At 52.9% G+C, this 23,932-nt stretch overlaps 2 protein-coding genes across 3 annotated transcripts in view; one reads left to right on the top strand and one right to left on the bottom strand.

Moving 5' to 3' along the window:
* The first annotated feature begins 846 nt into the window (after nt 1-846).
* On the top strand, nt 847-10,015 carry FAM131B (family with sequence similarity 131 member B). Of its 2 annotated transcripts, XM_027101666.1 has the most exons (7): nt 849-1,008; nt 3,514-3,623; nt 3,927-3,962; nt 4,277-4,370; nt 4,683-4,880; nt 6,326-6,469; nt 6,687-8,067. In XM_027101666.1, exons 1-7 carry the CDS (start codon nt 981-983, stop codon nt 7,157-7,159), a joined length of 1,083 nt encoding a protein of 360 aa, XP_026957467.1. In that variant the 5' UTR covers nt 849-980; the 3' UTR covers nt 7,160-8,067. The 2 variants fall into 2 exon arrangements, with proteins under 2 accessions (XP_026957468.1, XP_026957467.1); XM_027101667.1 differs by lacking the exon at nt 3,927-3,962 and having other exon boundaries at nt 847-1,008; nt 6,687-10,015.
* CLCN1 (chloride voltage-gated channel 1) overlaps nt 9,664-23,932 on the bottom strand; it is a 33,330-nt gene continuing 19,061 nt past the window's right edge. The window contains exons 13-23 of the mRNA XM_027101675.1: nt 23,160-23,229; nt 22,863-22,973; nt 20,219-20,432; nt 19,851-19,984; nt 17,383-17,621; nt 16,981-17,092; nt 16,484-16,560; nt 16,211-16,249; nt 12,421-12,525; nt 12,233-12,319; nt 9,664-11,696 (exon numbers count right to left, since the gene is read on the bottom strand). Coding sequence (XP_026957476.1) covers nt 11,325-11,696; nt 12,233-12,319; nt 12,421-12,525; nt 16,211-16,249; nt 16,484-16,560; nt 16,981-17,092; nt 17,383-17,621; nt 19,851-19,984; nt 20,219-20,432; nt 22,863-22,973; nt 23,160-23,229 — 1,560 coding nt within the window. The 3' untranslated portion in view covers nt 9,664-11,324. The remainder of the gene's footprint in view (nt 11,697-12,232; nt 12,320-12,420; nt 12,526-16,210; nt 16,250-16,483; nt 16,561-16,980; nt 17,093-17,382; nt 17,622-19,850; nt 19,985-20,218; nt 20,433-22,862; nt 22,974-23,159; nt 23,230-23,932) is intronic.

Genomic DNA, 23,932 nt, shown 5'->3' on the forward strand with positions numbered 1-23,932 from the left:
AGGGCAATCCACCCCGCTCTTGCCCGCCTCTGACATCCTTGCGCTCATTTGTCAGAGAAGGCCAAGGCTCAGAAAAGTTACACTGGATATAAAACTGTCTCCTAGCCAGCCTCGGGCCCTGACATTTTTATTTCCCTCGAGATGGGATCGAATTATCTTCTATCCCCATCCCCGATCAGAACTGGAGTAAGATTATCTGCACCATCCCCACACCCATGCCCGATTTTCCCGCGAGCGCCGAGCACCGGCAAGTCTAAAACACGATCCACTTGCGAAGACTTCGCGATCTGTTTGGGTGGATAAAACAGCGCACAGGAAACGCAGAGCAACCGGAGCTGCATCCAATCACGCTCCCGTTTGGGTCCCAGATGCAGCCCCAGGAAGAAAACAAGTGTTTGCGGAATTTAGCGGCGAAGGCCCTTCATCCAGGCTTTATTCTCACTCCTGCCCCACTTTCTCTCTAGACATCCCCAACCCCGAGCCTCAAAATCAATCCCCCAGATCCGAAGGGTGGGCCCGGGTTTCTTTACCCGGCTCCTGAGACCCAAGGCGGGCATCCTCCGGGTCTCCAGCAGCCCCCGGGCGCGAGCCCAGCGGGGACCCGGCGAGCAGCCCCCGAGCGTCTCTGGGGAAGGGCGAGAGAGGCAAGCGGCGTCAAGGCCCCCAGACAGCCCGGCTCCCCGAGGGAGCGCCGCGGCGGGGTCAGGGGCAGGGCGGGGAGGCGCCGGCGCAACCAATCCCCGGGCCGCCCCCTCCACGCCGCCGCGAGCCGAGCCGGGGCGGGGGAGCCAGGCGGCGGCGGCGGCGGCGGCGGCGACGACGGAGGCTGCCGTGGGGAGGGATGGAGAGGGGAGGGGGGAGCGGAGCCGAGCGGAGACAGCCGCGGCGCTGCAGAGCGGCTGGGGCGGCGGCGCGGCTCCCGGTGCTCCCCCCGGCGCCCGCCCCGCGTCGGTGAGGGCCCGGCCTGGAGGCCCGGAGCCATGGGCTGCATCGGCTCCCGGACCGTGGGTGGGTACCGCGGCGGCGCGGGCGCGGGCGGCGGCAGGACTCGGCGGGGTCCGGTCCTCCGGCCCCTCCCCCACCAATCCCCGCGCCCCTCCGGGTCCCTCTCTCCGCACCGCTCGGCCCCGCCGCGCTCCCTCACTTTCCCTCTGTGCCCTCGCAGTCCCTGCCTTCCTCTCTCCTCCCCGTTCTCCCCTCGCGCCTCCGGGCCTCGCATCCCTCTGGACTCAGTTCTCTCCGTCTCCCTCCGGCTTCCTTCCATTGCCCTTGCCCAGGCGCGGTCCCTCTCCATCATCTCCCCGCCAACCTTCTCTCTCCTCCGTCGCCCTCCCCGACTCTCCCGTTCCCACACCCTCCATCTCCAGGCCATCGGCCTCGACTTTGCCTTCCCCAGCGCCTCCTCGCCCCCCCTCCATTTCTGAAGCAGCCCCCGTTTTAAGGACCCCCAGTCTCAGTCTCAGCCCCGAGTCCCTTTCGCACGCCCCCGCCCCCGCTCCGCCTCCATCTGGCTTGGGTGTTTTGCCCCCATCTCTTTCCCTCTCCGTTGCCTTTTTCGGTCGTTTCTGCCTCCCCCGATTTGCTTTGTTCACGTGCATTTTCCCTCCGGGGCGGGGGCGGGGTGAGCCTGGTGCCTCGGGGAGGGGAAGGGGTTCCACGGCCGGAGGCAATGGGTCCGGGCTGGGTTGGGGTGGAAGAGCCGGGGACGCCGGGGGGAGGCCGGCGGTTCGAGGGCCGGAGAGGGGTCGGGAGCCCGCTCCCAGGAGGGTGGGGCTGGCCGAGCGAGGGAACCCGGGGACCTGGCTGCACCTGTCGGCGGGGGCTGGCGGGGCGGGGCCAGCTCTTTATTTACCTTTGACCGGGGGAAGGAAGAGAAGCGCCTCGGAATTCTTCTCCCCTCAGCATTTGCCTTGCTACCCAGTGCCTTCTCCTGCACCCCGTACACCCACTCCGCTCTCACAGCTCAGCAGATTGATTCAACCCTCTCCCAAAACCCCCAATTTTTCCCATTCCGACTCCCAATTTCTCCCGCCTACATGCCCCAGTGACCTCAGGCTGAGAGAATAATTGGTATTATTATCACAAACAAACTCACTCTCCGGAAGCCTGATTTCTCTGAGACCCGATTTATTTCCATGGATACCCCCACTTCCTCCTCTGCTTTCACCTCTTCTCTGGGTTCTTTCCCTCCCCCTCCCTGTCCCCCATGGCTCTGACTCAGCTCTCCCTCTTCTACAAAGGCCACCTCCCCTCACCCCTCTCTCCCACTCTGCCCTCGCCATCTCCCTTCCCCTCAGAGGTTGTCCTCTGCCTGCCCATTCCTGCTCTATCCGCCCAGATGTCCATCTTTCCTCTTCCCTTCCAGCCACTGGTCTGACCCATCTCACCATTCCCCTGTAGCCCCAAGGGAGAGTGTGCCCACTTCGGAGGGGCCTTACCTCTCTCAGACCTGTCCAGCACAACCCCTTCCTCTTGCAGCAGCTATGCTGTTGCCTGCCGAATGCCTCCTGGTGCCCAAGACCCCATTCAATTCACCCCTCCTCAAGAGTGGACGCCTAATCCTAAATTCAGAATCAAAAAACTTTATGTGTAGAAAAGATCTATAAGGTCAGGTGGTTCTTCCCCAAGGCTTCCAGTTGGCATACCCACCCCTCACGGCAGCAGTCCCCCTTTATGAGGAGCTGTGGCCTCGGCTGCAGAATTACCATCTTCCTAGGTCCTCCAGTTTGCCAGTCAGCCCTCAAACCCTGTCCACCCTCTCCCATTGTCTTTTGTCTTCTCTCTGACTCGAATTCCTATTCTTTTAGTTCCTATTTTAAAAAGTCCCCTGCTCTCCTCCTGCTGTCCCCCTTCTCTCCTCTTTAATCCATCACTTGTCTCCCAAGAGTCAGGTAAAATGATTCCATCTCACTCTTTGCTTTCTCTGCTTTCATTGCTTCTAGGTGTACACACCCAGCTCTTGCCTCTATCCCCACCAAACCTCCTTCCTGTCAGACGAATCCACCAACTCCTCTGGGGGATCCACTAGGGAAGATGCAATCCTTGCACCTCACAAATAATAAGGCCAACACTTAGGGAAGCTTGCCCCTGGAAAAGTTCTGCCCTTATTTGTAGGAACATAATAGAGGAAAAGCACAGCTCCCATGCACTCCCATACTGAAACCCTCAGAGATTCCTCAGGATAGAATGGAGACCTGTTTTCCGTCTAAAACCCAGCCACTGACCCTTCCATTTAAACAACAACAAATGAGGCCATAGAACACTTTTTCCGAGTGTGCTGTTCTTGACTGAGCTCAGCATTATTACCTCTCCTAACAAAAATTTGGGGCGAGTGGGGATGTAAAAGAAAATAGGCAATCAGAAGAGGGAGTGGGAGTGGGAGGGCAGGGAGGGGTCTGGAGGGCCTGGCCCCCATCTGTGGCCTCAGCGTTCTGAAGGAAAAGGACGAGGACGGGCCTTCGGGTTGGGCATAGGGAGGTGAAAGGGAAGCAGCTAACCATCTGTCCATCTCAGGAAATGAAGTGATAGCCGTGGACTGGAAGGGCCTGAAGGATGTGGACCAAATCAACATGGACAGCACCAGCTCGCTGCACGGGAGCAGCCTCCACCGGCCATCCACTGAGGTGAGGCCCTCCGTGCTCAGCCCCCCTCCCAGAGGACCTCGAAAACACCCCCAGAACCACCATGCATAAGCCTAGTCCTTCGGCCACCTTCCTAAATTCCAGGACAACCTCCCAGACACACCTTCAGACTGACGCTCTCACAGAACATTTCTCCTCCTTTCCTCAAACACAAGCCAAACGCTCCACGCGGAGATCCCAGTTCCCTGTGTTAATCTCAGGAAAGCCCTCTCTACCTCACGCTCTTCTGGAAGGCCCTCTGAGGAAGTGCCCCGGGTACCCACTCCCTCTCCTCTTTCCTCACAGCAAACCCGGACTGACTTCTCCTGGGATGGCATCAATGTGAGTGCAGCTCCCCCCAGGCCTCTGCAACCCACCCTACCTCCTCTTCCTTGGCCTCTCCCACCTGCTGCCGTAGCACACAGCGCCCCCTTCCTCCAGCGGGCACTGGGAGCCCTCACATTCTTTAGCCACCCCCAAACTCTCAAGGGTGGTTGGGGGATAGGCCTCCTAGGGACCCCCCCGGGTATAATGGTAGCCTGATCGCCCGCCCTGGCTCATATCCTTACTCCTGGAAACCGTGGACTGTCCTCCACGTATAAAGCACCTCATAGCCTCTTATTCCTCTGCCCCTCCTCCCACATTCCCTATCCCAGCTCTCCATGGAGGACACCACTTCCATCCTTCCGAAGCTTAAGCGAAACTCTAACGCCTATGGCATTGGGGCCCTGGCCAAGTCATCGTTCTCAGGTGAGACTCCGACCTGGGGATGCGTGCAGACAGGAGACTCCCTAGGGGCTCATGCTTTCAGTGTCCCTGCCCCTTCAGGCCTGAAGAAGACCCTCATCCCCAGACCCCGGACCTATTTGCCCTTTCTGTCAAGCCTCTCCCATCCTCCAGGCGGCCCCTCATAGACAGAGTCTTAGGGCATACCTGCCCCCTTCATGGGATGGAGTCCCACGGGGACTAGGGTGGGGGTGATGGCGGGGGCGGGGGCGGGACAGATCTGGTGCGGGTATTGTGTGATGTTCTGGAGCACCTGGGGAATGTCTGGCCCCTCAGGGATTTCGCGAAGCATGAAGGACCATGTGACAAAGCCCACAGCCATGGGGCAGGGCCGGGTGGCTCACATGATTGAGTGGCAGGGCTGGGGGAAGGCACCAGCCATTCAGCCGCAACACAGCCACGAGGCCGTGCGCAGGGATACAGACGCCTACTCCGACCTCAGCGATGGCGAGAAGGAGGCACGTTTCCTAGCAGGTACTTGTTCCCCAGCCCCTCAAGAGACACATGTTCAGGATGGCCAGAGACCGACCCTTCAGCCTGATCCCCTATGGCAGGATTGGCTCTGTTCATGTGATACCATCAGACTTAATTTCCCAACTAGCTCTAATTTCAAGGACTCTGACTTGTTTATTCTAAGTACCCTCAAACTTATTTTTATTATCGTCTCGGAAGTTGAGGGGAGTTAACATGGGATTGTGGGTCCACCTGATGCCTTCTCTCCTACATGGTGGGACTGTCCAAACCCTGGGTTCCCTCAGTACAGGAGGAAAAAAAAAAAGGCAGGTATCTTAGGCTTCAAAAGTCTGTGCTTCTACTCATGTTTTATGATGAAAATGAAAGAAAAGCCTTGGGGTTCTCTTCTCGCCTTTGCCCATCAGCACACTGCAGTCATGAATGCAATTACAGGTCACATTACTCGTGACAACCACCAGATCAAGGGACCTGGGTGAGGAGAGGGTGTGTACAGAAGAGCTTTTAAAATTCAGTATAGGTACGAGGCAGGCATACGGTGTACCTACAACCCTGCCCGAGCCCTAGTGGCAGATCTCGATAAGATACCTAGGAAAAATGATAGATCTGGAATAGACAAGAGGGTTCTTTGGTTGGTGGTGTGGGTGGTGGAAGAAATATCAGTGGGGAGGGGAGACAAACATGTAGTGGGTAGTGTAGGGCAGCTAGCAATGTAAGCTTCAACTTACTCATGGCTTTGACCAACACGGGAACCCCAAGTCTACCCATCTTCATTATTCTATCCTTCCTCCCTTGTCCTTCCCAGACCTTGAACTTGATACCACTGTGGACCTACAATCCCTCCCATTTAGACTCCTCTGGCCTTGACTACCTAGCACTGGCTACCATTCCTAAAAAAATTCCAAAGCTAAACTTCTGGAAATCCCCAATTTCAATCCCTTAGGATATCTCACCAGAAGACCCCCCCAACTCTTTCCCCTAGGAATCCTAAATCTGACCTTCTGGGAAGTCCCCCACGATTTTGCCTTGTTTCGGGGCATATACCAAGGCTGTGCTGTCCAATACAGTAGCCACTGGCCACATGTGGCCATTGAGAACTTGAAATGTGGCTAGTCCGAATGGAGATGTGCTGTAAGTGTAAAATATCGACTGGATTTCAAAGATTTCGTATGAATAAAAGAATGTAAAGTACCTCAATAGTTTTATATGGATTCTACATTGAAATGATAATGTTTTATATAGATTAGGTTAAATAAGATGTATTATTAAAATTAATTTCACCTATGTCTTTTCATTTTTTTTTAATACGGCTACTAGAAAATTTAAAATTGCATAAGTAGCTTGCATTATATCTCTATTGAACAGCGCTGCACTGACGTCCCCCTGCCCCATGCATGTGTCTCAGGCTTCCCCGAGGTATCTCGTGCTAACTACGTTTCTTCTCCCAGGCGTCATGGAACAGTTTGCTATCTCCGAGGCCACGCTCATGGCCTGGTCCTCCATGGATGGTGAGGACATGAGTGTCAACTCCGCCCAGGAGCCATTGGGCTGCAATTACAGTGACAACTACCAGGAATTGATGGAGAGTCAGGGTGAGGGATGGTTCCAGAATCCGACCCCAGAGGCCTAAGAGGCCTCCTCAACTATCCAGGCTACCTCCATGCACCTCTGTTCTAAGACTTCCTGTTCATATAGGCTTTCCTACTCCCCCCCTCACCCACCGCCCCGCACCTCACCCTCAATTCTCTGTGCTGTTGTTACTGCCTTTGATATTTGTGACCCCACCAACCGCCGTGATTCTCCTTACAGATGCCCTTGCTCAAGCCCCGATGGATGGATGGCCTCACTCCTACGTGTCCCAGGGCATGTACTGTCTGGGGTCATCGGACGCCTGGGAAGCAAGCGACCAGTCCCTCATTGCCTCTCCGGCCACAGGATCCTATCTCGGCCCCGCATTTGATGACTCACAGCCTAGCTTGCACGAAATGGGACCTTCCCAACCTGCTTCGGGATACGCTGCTCAGGAGCCTCCAGCCTTGCTGGGGGGAGACACTGACTGGGCTCCAGGGGTGGGCGGGGTGGACCTGGCCAGGGGCCCCGCCGAGGAGGAGAAGAGGCCATTGGCGCCCGAGGAGGAAGAGGATGCGGGATGTCGGGACCTGGAGTCGCTTTCCCCACGAGAAGACCCCGAGATGCCCACCGCTCTCAGTCGGAAGGTGTCTGACGTCACATCCTCAGGCGTGCAGTCCTTCGATGAGGAGGAGGGAGAGGCCAACAACTAGCTTCCTCCCACCGAATGCCCCACCTTCCACTCCCACCTGAGGGGCACGGCTGCAACCACACCCTCCCTTCCCCCAGCAGTACGGCCGAAACCTGGGCAGAAGACTCTCACGAGCCCAGGAGTCCTGTCCAGCAAAACGGAGGGCCGGGGTGGGATTTTATCCAGGCTTGCACTGTAGAGACCACAGGTCCAGGAACTGAGGCCCAGGCAAGCAGATGGCCATGAACTTCGCTTGGCTGCGGGCTTCTGGGTCTGTGGTGGTGGCGCTCCGGCGTGTGTCCTGAGCACAGGAGCGCAGAGCGGCCCGTGGCCGGCCCCTGGATCTCAGTTCTTTGCTCCCTGATCTCGTCTTCCAGGAGCCTTGACTGTAGCTGCCTGAAGGCCTCCTTTGTCCACGTCACTCTTGCTTTTCCCAACTCTGTTTTCTCTGGCTGTGGCCCAAGCTCATCCCTCCTATGAGGAACAGACCTCAGGGGCTGTGGGACATGGTTCGATGGGCACAGGGGAAGCAACGTACAGACCCCGTCTCCTCAGAGTGAGGTGGCTCTGCCCTCAGAGGTAACTTGGCTTCTGAGATCAGGAGTCACGGAGGAGGTGGACGTGGCCGCCGGGATGCACAGGGGCACAAGGCCTGTCCAGAGACCAGGCGGTCACTGGTGAGACCGAGGACAAACATGGCCACTTGTTCTGGGATCTTGACTATCCTGTGGCTGGAAGGAGGACCCTAAGGATATGGGAAAGGACCCCACCAGGGCTGGCGACTCCAGCTCTTGCTTCCCTTTTCTGCCTTCTTCTGTCTCCTGCTCTGGGAACCCCGGGGCCCCGAGGCGGTGGGGGGGCGAGGGGGGTGACACAGGATGCAGGTGTCTTGGCTAGACGGGGAAGCATGAGGCTGTGTCTCCCTCCATCTACCCCTAATTCTCTGGAGCTGTTTACACTTTTCTCTCTGCCTTTTCTACATTTTTATAACTTCTTGGGGACTCAGGGGTGAGTAGGGTGGAGGGAGGGGTCCGGTGCTGTCAGGCCCCCAGCCGGGGCAGGGTGTCTGCCAAGGAGGAGCGTGGGCTCTGGGCTCCCTTGGCCCCTCTTCACCGACTCCCAGGAGGGCCTCACAGGTGTCCCCCCACCCCCCGCCCTCCTGAGGAGAAGGAGAGGAGGATCTGGGTATTCTTCCTTCCAGGATGTTTTACAATGAGGCATAAGCCCCTGAAACTGCTTGCCCTCTGCACCCACTCTCCATTCTGGTGGGGACTTCTGCACAGCCCTGGAGCCCCAGCACTCCTGTAAGACGTCCTGAGGGCAGAGGACAGGGTCGAAGGGTAGAGTGAAGAGACGGCAGCACACTGCCCCTCCCCTGCTGCAGCGGTGTCCCAGAATGAGGAGGTTGAGAGTTGGGGTGCTTCTGTCCATCTGTGACCCTGCCTCCGTCAAGCCCACAGTGTCATACACTTGTGCCCCTGAAACGCAACCGAGGCCAGGTCCACATCTTCTGGGGAGGGGGAGGATGGCTACCTGAAGTTGGTTCTTGGAGGAAACAGGACTAGGCATGGCGAGCACAGGTAGCTGAAGTCACCTCATCTAAAACTGTTAAAGGGTTGTGCGTGCTCACGTGGCCTCACTCAGGCCCTTGCTGCTGGCCTCGCCCTGCACTCCTGCTGCAGGTCCTTGGGGTTTTGCATGTCACAGTTCCCTCCTCTCACGGGGTCCCCGTTTTCTTATCTTGTGCAAATTGCCCTCTCTAAGGCATCATCCTTTTCTCTTAATCTCACCCCCCTCGTGTCCCATATTCCGCCCCCGGACCACAGCGGACATCCAGTCCAGGGAGCGGGTTCACGCAGCACGGTTCCGTTTTCGCTCAGGGCTCTGTGGAGTTAGGAAAGGTCATCTAAAGCAGTGTTCTTTCCTCCCACCTTCACTGAGGAAGCCAAACGGTCCCTGCTGGTCCCTGCCAAAAGACGACTAAAACTCAAGGGTTCTAGCAGAGTTCGGACGTGAGCGTGAGCGTGGCCCAGCATCCCTGGGTGCTGGCATCGCTGCTGCCCAGAGGTCGGGCGGGGTGGCGGGGGGAGGCGTCTCCACTCTGAAGAGGGAGAAAACCTGAGGAGCTGGCCTGAGACCCTCTCAGGACTCTTCTGGAGGGAGGAACTGCCTCTCTGGTGCTGGGGGGGGGCCAGGGTGCATGGGGTTTGCTTATAGCCTATTTTAGGGGGAGGGGAGGGGCATGTGCAGGAAGAGGCTGTTGGGGGATGGGGGAGGGTTGCTTTTCCCTTGGGGTTAAAGGCTGTGCCGCACGTTTTACAGCAGTCCCAGAACGGGGCTGTTTTCATATCATGGTGAATGAAACTTCTCTTGCTAAATGATTTTCTTCTGGTGTTGGGGGGGGGTGCCCTTTCATTTTGAGTTCACTTTATTAAAGGAAAATCCAATTCTTCCATCCCTCCCCCTGCCCCCGCCCCGCCCCCCCCCACCCACACCTTCCTTCTTATCCTTGTGTCAAGGAGGGAATCTTGGTGAATGAGTTTATTACCTCTTCTCACCCCCACCTGTACATCCCATACTCCGTCTTCCAGGTCTAGGGAATATCCATTTTTATGGCCAGTCTTAGCATGTTTTCTTAATGTGACATTTCCACCCCAAGCCCAAGAGAGATTCTATGACATATATTACAGAGAGAATTCTATATAAATATATATATAAATATTATAGATTATATACACATGGGCTTGGGCTCGAAGGCCCACTGCCAGCCCCCCTCCCCAGGCTACAGCCTCTCTCTCTTGGCCTGGGGAGGCGGAAGGGCTGTATCGCTGGAGAGGGCTCCGGGCTGTGTTCAATGGCACTAAACGACGTGGTGGCACCTTCGGCTATGAGTGTCTTATTTGGGGGATGATGGAGGCCGGGCACAGGGTGGGGAAGGAGGAGAATGCTGGGGAGGGGGCACAACTGCAGAACTAAACGAGCCATAAAAGAAGGGATGGACAAAAGCCCTGGGGGTGGGAGCAAGGGTCTCTGGCCGCTCAGAGCACCTGGGACCGCTTATAGAAAAGGCAGGGTGATGGCAGTCTCCCTGTCGCTGGTTTGGGGACGATAAGGATCTGACTTCCCAGGTGTGGGAAGCCTCAAAAAGGTCTGCCGTCTTGACGCTGAACCCCTAGAAGAGAAACACAAAGAACCAGTCCCTAAGAAGGTATAGTCTCTGGGTGAACCAGTGGCCCAGCTGCCCTGAGCTCCCACTCTTGGAAGGAGAAGCCCCAGCTAGAGCACCTCAAGGGCAGAGCTGACCCTTGGGCAGGACAGATCAAGGACTACAGCGGAGAGGCAGTGGCCTGGAAACTGGAAGCTGTGATGTGAGATGGGAGGCATTTCTGCCAGAGGGAGTTAAGTAAATCCATTGGCCGCAGGACTGTTGGGTACTGCCCCTTTCACACAGAGCCTTCCTGCGACCTTTCCTCTTCCAGGCTGTTCCCCACAGGCTCTTTATCCATGCCTCACTGCTTAAATGGAGGACAAAGGAGGGGCAAGTGGGATTGGCCTTTCCCCGCCCTAGTAATGGCATAGTGGGAGCCAGGATGGAGTCTGGAGGCAAATTTCAGGGAATGGCTGTGGGCAAGTGGAGGACGGGGTGGGGGGCTCTGAGAGAAGGGGCTGTGGACAGTTCGCAGGTACACTCTGGTGTCATCAGTCCATGAGGCCATGAGGTGACCCCGTCTCCTCCTCCCACATGGCACTGGCAGGACCAGTCATCCTGGGCCTGCCTTAACCCCGCCCGCCCCCGGGGAAACTGACAGGGGATGGGCAAGGCCAGGAAGACACTGGGACAAGAACACTGGGGAGTGTGGGGGAGTGAGGGGGGCCAGGCAGAGGCAGGCATTCCCCACCCGCACACAGGCAAACTCAAGAAGCCCGTGGACTACCAGGGGCCCTTCGCAGGGGTTACAACCACCGCCTGTCTGGGGACGGGGGGACACGCCCAAATGATTGACCAAGGCTACTCCTGCCCAGATTCTGGCTCCTTCTCCAACACGATCAGGATGACATTTTAAAATTCCTAGCAGAGGCCGGATATCGGTGCGATCTCTCCGGCTTCAGGAAATACCCTCTTCCACACAGGTCCACCCTCTAGCCTGGCTCTCTGGATGGTCTTTATGCGGCGGTCTGGGAGGCGCTCAGAGGACCATTTCATCTTCATCCTCATCATCGGTGGATCGCAGACTGGGGCCCTGCAGGATGTCGGCCAGCTCCCCCTCCGGCCCCGGAGCCCCCGCCAGCTCCAGTTCCTCCAGCTCACTCTCTGCCTTGGCCGGAGCCCAGGAGAGAGGGGCCTCTGGGGAGGCGGATGGCACAGAGGTCTCTGGGGAGGCAGGGGCCACATCCCCTGCCCCAGTGGCCCCACTTCCATCCTGAGGCAGGCTCCAGGCCTCTGCAGCAGGGAGTGGGCCCCCAGGAGTCTTTCGAGTCGAAGTTGCACTCCGGAAGCTGGCAAGGGGAGGGCGGAGCTGCACCCCAGACTTGGTGTGCCCCTCAATGGCCTTCTGCAGCTGCGGGGCAGAGGGAAGGGGAGAGAGGGTACAACATGGGGAGGAAAAGAAGAAAGGGGCAGTGAGAGAAACAGACATGAGAGAGGAGCAGACGATAAAAGGAAAAAGCATGGGAAAGCAAGATGCATGGCGAGGAGGGATCAAAAGGAGAAGACAGAAAAAGGAAAAAAGGGGCATGATGGACGAAAAGCCCCACCTACAGAGCAGTGAATCTCAAGACCCCTGACACAGGACCTCCTTCGGCCCCTTCCTAGCAACCCTCAGGCCTTCTTCAGCCACTTCCCATCTCCTCCCCCTTCCATGCACCACCACAGCGCACCCCTATGAAACCATGACTCGGGCCCTGAACCCCCATCCCAAGCCCATGCCGTCCTTAGAAGGGCACAGGGCTGCACTTCCGCCCCCTCCAGTCTCTGCATGAAAAACAGGAGGGGAATCTGGAGGAACTTCCCGGATGTTAAGGCCACCCCTGCCCCCCACCCCCGTATCCTGTGCCCCACTCTTCCTCACTGCTCAAATGGGACAATCGCTCTTACCTCCTCCAAGGCCAGCACCCCCGTGAGCTTCCCCATGCTGGTCACATACGCAAGGTGGAGGCCGAGCAGGGAGAAGAGCGTGTGAGTCTGCGAGGAAAGGGCGGCAGGTCAGTACGCAGAGGCCCCGCACCTCCCGGCCCTCCCAGCAGCCCTGCTCGGCGGGCGGTGGGCATCGGGCAAGGACTCGCCTTGTGCAGCGACGTCTGCTCCACCAGCTGGAAGGGGGACTGGTCGATACAGCAAGAGTCAAAACAGACAGGCTGGCTCAGCTGCTCTCGCTCCCAGGCCTCAATCTGCCGGAGAGGAGGGCCGTCACCCAGTATCAGAGCCCCCTCAAACCTCAGATCTTGACCCCAAACAGCCCTCCTCGCCCTGGCCCAGAAGCCTGAAATACACAGTGAACCGTCACAGCTCCTCCAGACCACTAGTCCTCTTCCCTTTCCCCCAGGGAGCCGCACCGCTCTCTTGCCTCCTCCAGCCCCAAATCAACCTTCACCCTCAAGGTGCTCAGAACATGCTCCTTCTTCCTGGTGCCCCAAACACTTATTTCCAACCCATCTTTCCAGCCTTATTTTCCACTACTCCTGTAACACCCACAGCTCCAGTGAAGCCAGATGTGCTTCCGCTTCTGCGACTGCTGTTCTGGGTTTCCCCAAGAACCCCACCCTGCGCCCATATCCTACGCCTGACACTCCGGGTCAGACGTGCTCTGCCAGGCTCTCCTTTTCATCTTAGGCTGGCGTTTGTCTTAATTCTGCCCCCTGGGCGGAACTCCTCCAGAGTGCTGTGTGCTATCAGTTGCTGTGTGTCATGGAGAAACCAGCACACTGACCTTTTACACAGCACGGCAAAGATTTGTTGGATTGGAAGAGCTGTCCTGGGTCACGTGGCACTTTGTTGACTCAAACAAGCCGTTTCTGTGTGTTTGGTTTGGTTTACATTGTTTTGTCTATGACCGAAGCATTAAGGCAATAGTTGAACTTTCCTCTGGATTTTAGATGTGCACGTCAAAAATCCCCAAGATTCTGAATAATCCAGTATCGCTTTGTTTCTCATTAATGACTTTTAAATTTTCTGTAATCTCTTTTCAGGCAGTCCCTTCTGAATGAGGTACTACTTTGTTTTCCTGTTTGCCCAAATCTATACGTTTCAAGCTTCAGAGGACGTCACCGAAGGCCATCCCCTAGTTCTCGTGTCCTGTGTTTGGTCCACAGCGCTGTGCTTTCCATCTGTCCCGTCCTGCTCTTTCTGGACTGCAATTACACCTCCTCTAAACTCTCACCTTCCCTGACTATAGGTTCACACAAAATTCTCACAGGATGGATGACCACTTAGCAGGTATGTTGCAGAAAGGATTTACTTATAGGACGGGGAGGGAGGCAGCCCCTTGCCAACCCTGGTTTGGCTGGTCCTGTCCTCCTGGAGCATTCTATGATCATTTCTGGCCTCCCTGGTTCCTTTTTTGCCTGCCCTTAGGGAACAACACTAACAGAACCATTTCCAGTGCACATGCACCAAGCACTTCCTTGGTGCCAAGCATTATTCTAATTGCTTCACTCATTGAATCCTCTGCGACAACCCTATCATTATCCCCATTCTACAGATGAGAAAACAGAGGCATGGAGTGCTTAAGTGTCTGCCCAAGATTACACAGGGGTGGGCTTCTGACCTTGACTGCTGATCGTGTTCCTGGGACCCCCAGCTTTTTTCTGCTCTTTGTCTGATGTGTTCCACGACTTGAAAAATCTCAGCATCAAATACAAACCAGGGCTCTAACTGTGTGTATCCCTAACAGAGCAGCAGAATTAAACAAGACAGAGGACTTCCCTGGTGGCTCAGTAGTTAAGAATCTGCCTGCCAATGCAGGGGACATGGGTTCGAGCCCTGGTCTGGGAAGATCCCACATGCCGCGGAGCAACTAAGCCCGTGTGCCACAGCTACTGTGCCTGCATGCCGCAACTACTGAAGCCCAGGCGCCTAGAGCCTGTGCTCTGCAACAAGAGAAACCACCGCGATGAGAAGCCCACGCACCACAACAAAGAGTAGACCCCGCTCGCCGCAACTGGAGAACACCCGCGTGCAGCAACGAAGACCCAACACAACCAAAAATAAATTAAAAAAAAAAAAGCCATAGCAAGGACTTCTGGCAACCTAGAACGGAATTCTTTGACTATTCCCAGAGGTATCATCTTGATATTGTCAAGGGTGTCATCTTGATCTAGCCTGAAAACTGTGTTAAAATATCCTGAAGTTTGACTCCTACTGAATCTTATCCTTTCAAAAAGTCTTGGTGGTTCCCATGGGAGTTGAGAGTGGCTTAAAATCTTCCTTGAGAAAGATATCACCTAAAAATGTATGATCTATCTTCTTTTGATCCCTAGTTGCATTTTATTTCCAGTGGTCATTAAATAAGCTCACTGATCAGCTAGTTGGCTTTCTTCAGTGTATTAAAAAAAAAAAGTATTGGGCTTCCCTGGTGGCACAATGGTTGAGAGTCTGCCTGCCGATGCAGGGGACACGGGTTCGTGCCCCGGTCTGGGAAGATCCCACATGCCGCGGAGTGGCTAGGCCCATGAGCCATGGCCGCTGAGCCTGCGCATCCGGAGCCTGTGCTCCGCAACGGAAGAGGCCACAGCAGTGAGAGGCCCGCGTACCGCAAAAAAAAAAAAAAAAAAGTATTATTGGTTTGAGCACCCTAGTAAGGCACTCCTTAATTGTAGTTATGGCCTATCTGATTCCTGCTTGTGGGCAGAAGGAATAGTTCGAGTTTTTTCTTCTGTGATCATCCATTTGATTTTTTAGGTCATTTATCAGAAATGTGTGTGTCTCGAGGGGTGTCAAGGGGAGAAGGGGAAGACTACCTTTCTCTCTTGTCACTCACCACCCCCTCCTCCAACCCTGAGTACTTTTAATTCTTAGCACATATATATTCTGGATATCCAGTGGATGTTTATTTAAAGATAATACACATTATGGTATTTTGTCAGCTACATACTTTTTTTCTTTTTCTTTTTTGCGGTACGCGGGCCTCTCACTGTTGTGGCCTCTCCCGCTGCGGAGCACAGGCTCAGCGGCCATGGCTCACGGGCCCAGCCGCTCCGCGGCATGTGGGATCTTCCCGGACCGGGGCACGAACCCGTGTCCCCTGCATCGGCAGGCGGACTCTCAACCACTGCGCCACCAGGGAAGCTCAGCTACATACTTTTAAAGCTCTACCTTTCAGCCTTCGAAGCAAGCTGCATTCCTTTACTAAGTGGAATAGTTGCTAATGGATGCTGTCAGTGTCTCTCCACACGCCGGGGTAGTTCTGATGGGCACAGCTCAGCCACCTGCTCCCACTCACTGTGCCACGTTCTGTTCACTCGGCACAACCAAACCCACTCAGTACTTGATTTTCCCTCTCATGGATTCTATAGGGGATAGTGGTTTGTCCCAATGAGGCGACACTGTCAGAATCTGCCCTCAGTTTGTGGTTCTTCCCAGTCTCGCTTCCTGGAATCTTCTCATTGTCCACTGTCTCAGGACCCTGGTCAATCCAGCAGAGTAACCTCACCAGACACTGAATGCCCCATCTTAGTCCACATTGGTTTGCATAAGTGCTGGCAGCCAGGTGCCATTTTCCTGCAGGTAAATCTCACCCATCCCGCATAGCCTCTGCCTGGTCTAGAACTTCCCTAATGTCTAAAAGCTCTAAGGGTCATCCTAGCACCACGGGCGCATCTACACACAGAGGCTCAAAACTTCCCTCTCCTGAAATGACGCCGGTCCCCATGAGCACACCGCCATGTTCCCCTACCTCCGAGCAACGTGCTCAGTACTGTCTCCATGGTCACACCTCATTTCCAACCTCTCAGAACGCTTTCCTGCCTAGACTCACATGTTACTCTTACAACAACACAATGAAGAAGGTCGAAAAAAGTGAGCAATATGTTCATGTGACAAAACAACCCACCCCAGGTTCCTGTTTCCTTTACTTACCTCTTCAGGTGACATGTTATCCACTAAATCCTCTGAATCCTAGAGAAGAAAGACATAGGTCCAAGTTCCTTCCCTTTTCTTCCAAGTGGAACCACAGCCATCTCTCCCTGGCCAAGCCACAGATGCCTCTTTCCAACCCATCATCCCTTCCATGTGATGAAGCTTCTTCTTGGTGGGACCTCTTCTCTCCTGATTTAAGAATCATGGGTTTCTTGCTCCTCAAAGACAAGCTCCCTGTCCCATGTCCCCCGCCCCCAACACATCTCCTCTCACCTGGGTCATTTTCTTTGTGGGGCGAGCTCTGCCCAGCAAGCAGCGCAGCAGGGACTGAAAGATGGAGGGTCTTTGACCTGAGAGGAGTGGTGAATGAATGGAAATGGAAAGAAAGCAATATCCATCCTGGGAGGAAATGGTCAGGGGCTTCAAGTGGTCCTGACACTTCACCACAAAAGGTCCATACTTCTAGGTGCTTCACCTCCACAGGAACTCTCCCCTTCCATCCTCCTAATCCAGCCCTTGCCCCCATGCCTTGGGATGGTAACATGGAGACTCGAAGAATAGAAACCCCCTCCCACCATCCTCAGGCCTCACCCCTCCTCATAGTAGGAGCCGTTAGGTTGAGGAGTGCCCAGACAGAACCACAAGGCATGAGGCAAGGGTGAGGTGCATGATGGGAGAATCTTTACCTGCAGTCTCAAGGGTGAGGTGCATGATGGGAGAATCTTTACCTGCAGTCTCAAGGGTGAGGTGCATGATGGGAGAATCTTTACCTTCAAGCTCCGGTGCTTCCAACTGCTGTTTGTGGCCGGGCAGGGGCCCGTTGGGCTCTTCGGGGGGCAGTGGAGCAGTAGGAAAGGAGTGAGGAGGAGGAAGAGGAGGCAGCTGTAAAGAATAGAAAAAGTTCTCAGTCCCAGAGAAGAGGCTACCTTTTCCTGTCTTTACCAGGTGGTGTCCTGGGAAACCCATCTACCTCTATGAACCTCTAGTTCAGAAGTCCTTATAGCACTTTGAATTCTCACGGTACCATCAGTTGCAAACTTATCTCCTTCAGTCCCTGGACCCAGGGGCACTTGTCTCTTTGACTTTGTCAATAATCAGCATCTTCCCTCTCTCTTCCTATTTTCCCTTTGCCCCATCTATCCTGTTCACCCGGCCCCTCCCAGCCCACTCACCTCGGGCTTCCCACAGAGGTCCTCATCTTCATCCTCATCCACAAAGGCAAAAGACTCAGGTCGACCCTGGACGCCACGGCGCCCCTCCCCAGCCTGCCGCACCTTCCCGTCGAAGGGCAGCTCTGACAACTTCCTTGCCATGTCCTGGGCTAACTGCAGCCTCCGTTCAGGACACAGGTGATGCTGCAGAAGGGACTGCAGTTCTGAACGCTCCACGGAGCCCAGCAGGATCATCGAATCTGGGGGAGATCCAAGCTCAGCCTGAGGGCCCGCTCAATTACCCTCCACCCCCACCCTGCTCGGCAGGATGGAGTCAGGGACAGAAGCCCAGCACCAATCTTTTTTCAGCTCTTACCCTCTCTTCCTAAAAACTCATTTCAAAAGTCTTCCAGGATTGATCTCACTCAATCCCTATTATTTCACCCATTTAGCACTTAGAGCCCCAACTGGTAGTACACTAATTGGTGCTAATTTGTACTTATTTTGATGCAGCCCTTACATAGATTGTTTGTAAATAGGTGAACCTGGTATTAAAATAGGCTAATCAATACTGTCTCCAAAAGAAGACACATTAAAAGCCATTCATACTGAGATGAACGAATATACTTTGAAAGAAGTCTACAAGGATATCTGATGTTTAATCACTTAAAGACTCTGGGTCCTTGTAGGTATAAACAGAATGCCTACTTTTCCTGGGAAGGTCTTTTATGTATTTATCAGAATTCTGCTACTATAATTAACATTTTCATTAAGTTTTGAGGCCATAAGATCGCAGCAGTGTTACTGAGACAAATCTTACCATGAGGTCTTAGTCATTATTATGAAAACCCTGCAGCCCGTCGGCTGTACCCCTATTCCAGTGAGAAACCACTGCGTTAGAGGCCACTGAAAGGTGTTTGGGAATTGGGAAAATATTAAAACTAAGCTAATTTGAGTAGTTTGGATACTCTGATGATCTGAACTTAGAGCTAACAAGTTAAATGGCTCCAAATATCCCTAAATGATTCTATTACACTAATACAATCATTAGACACGTATTTATTTAATATCCAGTAAATACCTATAAGGAGACAGTCTGAGTGAGACAGGTGTTATAGTCTCTGCCCTCAAGGGATACACAATCTACTGAGGAAGATAAGACACAGATATAGAAACCACAATAAGAAATAATACAAAGCAAGATTAAGTGCCAAAGGTGGGCAGAAAGGATGGTGAAGGAGGTGAAATCACTGCTCATTAAACACGTTCACTCCTTCATATGGAACATCTGCTCCTCAAATTGGGCATTAAAGAACAGCTATCACTTAGCTAGGTAGCAATGAGAACCACATAAGGGGCCGTAAGATTTCTAGCCAAGCCTCATTATTCTCGGATTCCCTATTTGTGAATTCACCTACGGGCTTAAATATCTTTGTAACCCAAAATCAATATTTGCAGTACTTTTCCCATCATTCATAGACATGTGCAGAGCAGCAAAAATTTGAGTTACCCCACGCACACATTCCAAGCTGAGTCTGAACAAAGTGATGCTCTGCCCTTTTTTTTTCCAGCTTTCATATTGTAAAAAATGTTCTTTCGTGGTCCATTGAATGCCATGTTTTTTGCATTTTTTGTGTTGGGGATTTTGCTGTTTTTTAAGGGTTTTTGTTTTTTAAATTTATTTATTTTATTTATTTATTTTTGGCTGCATTGGGTCTTCGTTGCGGTACGCAGGCTTCTCATTGTGGTGTTGCAGAGCATGGGCTCTAGAGTGCAGGCTCAGTAGTTGTGGCACATGGGCTCTAGAGTACAGGCTCAGTAGTTGGGGCACACGGGCTTTGTTGCTCAGCGGCATGTGGGATCTTCCCGGACCAGGGCTCGAACCCGTGTCTCCTGCATTGGCAGGCAGATTCTTAATGACTGCGCCACCAGGGAAGCCCAATTTGGCTGTTTAAAATAGCCCTAAGCAGGAAGGCTGTGCTGTGCCTTATGGAGAAAAGAAGTGTGTTAGATAAAAGCTTTGTTCAGCCATGAGCTAACCTTCTGTTGGTCATGGTGAGTTCAATGCTGATGAATTAAATAAGGTGTCTTTAAGGAGAAACACACCTAAGACAAGTGTATGCTTTGATTACTTGAAGAAAGTGTTGTGACCAGAGGCTTGCAGGAACCTCACCCTCAATTTCCTCTAGGAGCAATGGTTCAGTATAGTGTCCCTAATTCAGTGTTCTTGGAAACTTCATAGAACATAACTACAAGGACTAATGAGAATCAACTGTATTTCTTTCATTGGCTTTTTTAACTGTCTTCTTGTGCTGTGTTATGGCTGTGTTTTTCCTTCCTTGAAGATGACCATGTTCCCTAAGGCTGAGCGTTCTGCAGCAGCCTGGGTGGCCCCTTAGACAAGCCCACACCACAGTGCTGCCTCCACTTCTGTGGAGCCCTTGTTCAGGTCACTAGCTCAGGAATCTGCTTCCTTCCCTCCCACTGACCTTTTGAATCGACCAGTGGTAAAGTCTTGACTGTGGTGGTCTGGAGCAAGTTTCGCAACTCCCCATAAGTGCAAGAAGCTGAAACAAACTTCACGTCCCGTACCATGATGTCCTCAACAAAGACTGTAAATTTGCTGCAGAGGGAGAAAGCACAGGCAGGGTTAGCCTTACCCCATGCCTGTCCCTTCCACTCCTCCCGTCAGGTCTGCCATGCATTTGATCACTCATAATATTTATGAAGTGCGTGGGAATGTAAAAATAAGTAAAAAGCAGTGCTTCCAGACGTTGACCTTAACCTCATGCTCAATCTCAGAACCTCCCACACCAACCCCATCAAATCTGAACTAATTCCAGCTGGTGCCTCTGACCTGAGCTGGTTCCAACCAAGGTCAGGCAAGTAGGGTAGCTTCTTGACCTGGATGATGCTGTCATAAAGGGAGGGCTGCAGGCTCTGAGCCACCATGTTGGCCAAGATAACAGCCACCATCATGGGTAGGATGTGAGCGATCTGACCCGTTAGTTCGAAGCAAATCACGGCTGTGGAGACTGTGTGGGATACTGCACCAGTCAGCGCTGCTGCTCCTAGAATGAGACACAGGAGCGTACCGGTGGGTTAGGGCTGCCTTTCTTGTCATGGGGGCTACATGGGGATGCGACGGGAGTGACACAGGGTGGGGACACATGATCCTGGGCAGTGCCAACACTCCTGAGATAACCATTTGTCAGGAGTAAAGGGTTAGAATGCTGAACTGTTAGAAACTCGTCGTTTTGATCTCATTCTATGACCTTCGGCAATTTACAAAAATTTTGTGTGTGGCCGAAGTTTCATTTATAAAATAAAGATGGTGATGTGGCATCTATTCCTTGCTTTGAAAAGTTTGGATCACTCTTAACTGAGCATTTAAAAACCCATTTACAGTGTTTTCCCTTGGACCTCAGGTTTTGTTCTGTTTTGTTTATAAGTTTATTTATTTATTTTGGCTACGTTGGGCCTTTGTTGCTGCGCGGGCTTTCTCTAGTTGTGGCGAGAGAGGGCTACTCTTCGTTGTGGTTCGCGGGCTTCTCACTGCGGTGGCTTCTCTTGTTGCGGAGCATGGGCTCTAGGCGCACAGGCTTCAGTAGCTGTGGCACGCGGCGGGCTTAGTTGCTCTGCGGCACGTGGGATCTTCCCGGACCAGGGGTCGAACCCGTGTCCCCTGCGTTGGCAGGCAGGTTCTTAACCACTGCACCACCAGGGAAGCCCAGACCTCAGGTTTTGATGCCAACAATTTATGAGTGGATAGAGTCAAAATTCAGGAATCATGCTGTAGACGTGGATCAATGAGATCCTGATTCTACTGTTTCTCAACTGTATGAATAGAACTTAATTCTTCTGGAATCCTATGCTCTCATCTCTAAGGTGAAAGGCGTCATTAGATAAGTTCTAAGGCCCTTGCAGATCTAAATCATTATGATTCCATAAGCTCTTAGACAATAGAATCTGTCTTACTTGTTTTTGGTTACGTTTTCCCACCAACCAAAATAGTCCCTAGTGCATTAACTATATTTGTTATTTAAATATGGGAAGAGGGCTTCCCTAGCGGCACAGTGGTTGAGAGTCCGCCTGCCGATGCAGGGGACACGGGTTCGTGCCCCGGTCCGGGAAGATCCCACATGCAGCGGAGCGGCTGGGCCCGTGAGCCATGGCCGCTGAGCCTGCGCGTCCGGAGCCTGTGCTCCGCAACGGGAGAGGCCACAACAGTGAGAGCCCCGTGTACCGCAAAAAAAATAAAATAAAATAAAAAAATAAACATGGGAAGATATTCTATGAGAAAAGATGCTGGGGAAGCCATACATCAAAATGGAACAAGAAAAAGTCACAAAAGGGAAATATTGGGAGGAATGATTCTCCTGGATGGTATACCCAGTATCCTTCAGAACATAAACTAACACAGGAGCTATACTGGCAAAGGTCCACCAGGGAGATTGGGGGGATACCTGAGAGGCATGAAGATGGGGAATAAGAGCAGATGACTCTTATTGATGAAGGAGGTTTTTGTAAAGAACTATGACGGGGGAGTAAGGTCCCTGTATGCACTATAAAGCTGGTTAGTTCTAAATCAAAGGGAGGCATGGCCGTAGATGTTACGGGATTTCAGTGAGGAGGGGAGGGAGGGAGGAAGCATAATAATTCTGGGGCATACACTGGTCATTTTGTTAGACATGGCTTTTGGTTGGAAGGGACTATAGATTTAACGGAAAAAGATTATCTCAGACTCTCAAAATGTTAGGGCTGTAAGACACCTCAGAAGTCATTTTAGAATAAAGAAACTAAGGTGCAGAAAGGCCACTAACTTGCCCCATGGTTATCCAGTGACAAAAGACAGGGATGAGTCCAGAGCCCATGTTTCTTAGCTCTTAGTCATGTGCTCTTAAGTCCCATTAACAAGAGCACATCTGCAGGTTAAGAGTATTCAAGCCAGTCACCTGCACTGTTGTTTCCACGATTCTTTGGAAAAAAAAAAAAAACCCTTACCAAGCATTCAGAGGTGGTCCTAGGTGCTCTCATCCTTGTTATCTCATTTATTCCCCATAAGCCCTTTTCTACATGAAGAAACTAAGGCTCTCGGGCTTCCCTGGTGGCGCAGTGGTTGGGAGTCCACCTGCCGATGCGGGGGACGCGGGTTCGTGCCCCGGTCCGGGAAGATCCCACATGCCGCGGAGCGGCTGGGCCCGTGAGCCATGGCCGCTGAGCCTGCGCGTCCGGAGCCTGTGCTCCGCAACGGGAGAGGCCACAACAGTGAGAGACCCGCGTACTGGAAAAAAAAAAAAAAAGCAAAAAAACCAAAAAACTAAGGCTCAGAGATGTTTAATAAGAGCTAATGAGAGTCAGAGCCAAGGGTTGCTTATGTGAATAAAAGTTGAATTAAACAACATTAAATTAAAACCATATTGTGTAGCCTGGAATACAGATATCATGGGGGAGTTCGAGTGTGGGTATTTGGGGTGACAGGAGGGTGGAATGTGTCTCACCAATTACTGCATAGCCCCCAGGTAGGATCTTGTAGATGATGTCATCAAATAAGATACCATCTGGGAAAAGAATGGCCATGATCTCTCCTACCAGCCTTCCAAATGCAGCTCCTAGGGAGAGACAAAAGGAAGGAAGGTGTTAAGAGATTCAAGGTCTTTATCCTCTTTTTTCAGAGCCATACCTCCTTGGGCGTTAAGACTAAATACAAACCCCCAGCCTTCCAGGCCTTTCCTTATTTTCTCAGTACACTAGATTGCAGCCATCAGTAAGATCCCAGGCTTCCCATCAGAACTTACCGAGCACAAACACAGGCATGAAGCCTCCGCAGGGTATGGGCATAGTGGTGGCCACGATGGACATCCAGAACTGGGGTAAAAAGAGGCGTCAGGACACCCTCTCAACTCTGCCCAATACACACACACACACACACACACACACACACACACACACACTCTCAACCTCCTTCCCACTATCCTCCTCCTTCTTGCTTCAAGAGTTACAGACATCCTGGGATAGCTAATCCTTCTGGAAGCCATCCTGTCTGTCACCCTTCCTCCAGAACCAAAACCACATGGGGCACTCAGGCTAAGAGCTCACCAAAGACAACACTATAAGAAGGTTCAACCCAAATTGTTCCTACCTGGAGTGATAATATTTGCCTTTAGGCAATAAAAACAAGGAGTGAGGCCCCAGAGGACTCCTCTGTCACTGCCCCCAAAAGGGCCCTAGCCTACTGTATCCTCTTAGCCCACAAAGGTCACCTCAGCTAAGCAGCCTGAGCTCTTGAACGTGGAGGATACCTTTTCCTGGCCAGACTGTTTCTGAAAAAAAAGCCCCAGCTCTAAGTGACAGACACCTTAAAGTCATAGTGACTTACTGCATGATTGCTTTAGCTTCACTACGATCATTTATTTACAAAGCCATCTATATGGCAAGCCTCACAAGGGAACCCGGAGTGAAGAGAGTCCTGCCTGAGCCATTTCCTTTAACATCAAATCACCTTCAACAAAGGATCAGAAAATCAGATCTGTCCTGACCAACCTGCAAGAGCCCATTGAGAGAGCCAGCT

Source organism: Aethalodelphis obliquidens, unplaced genomic scaffold (genome assembly GCF_003676395.1).
Source record: "Aethalodelphis obliquidens isolate GAN/ISIS:26980383/991018 unplaced genomic scaffold, ASM367639v1 scaffold5, whole genome shotgun sequence".
NCBI classification, from domain to species: Eukaryota; Metazoa; Chordata; class Mammalia; order Artiodactyla; family Delphinidae; genus Aethalodelphis; species Aethalodelphis obliquidens.

What these genes read in the sequence shown, in the direction of transcription:
- FAM131B (XM_027101666.1), top strand. Translation starts at nt 981, where the DNA reads ATGGGCTGCATCGGCTCCCGGACCGTGG. An exon ending in GGCCAAGTCATCGTTCTCAG is followed by an intron (nt 4,371 to 4,682) that starts GTGAGACTCCGA and finishes CTGGCCCCTCAG; the next exon opens with GGATTTCGCGAAGCATGAAG. An exon ending in GGAATTGATGGAGAGTCAGG is followed by an intron (nt 6,470 to 6,686) that starts GTGAGGGATGGT and finishes TTCTCCTTACAG; the next exon opens with ATGCCCTTGCTCAAGCCCCG.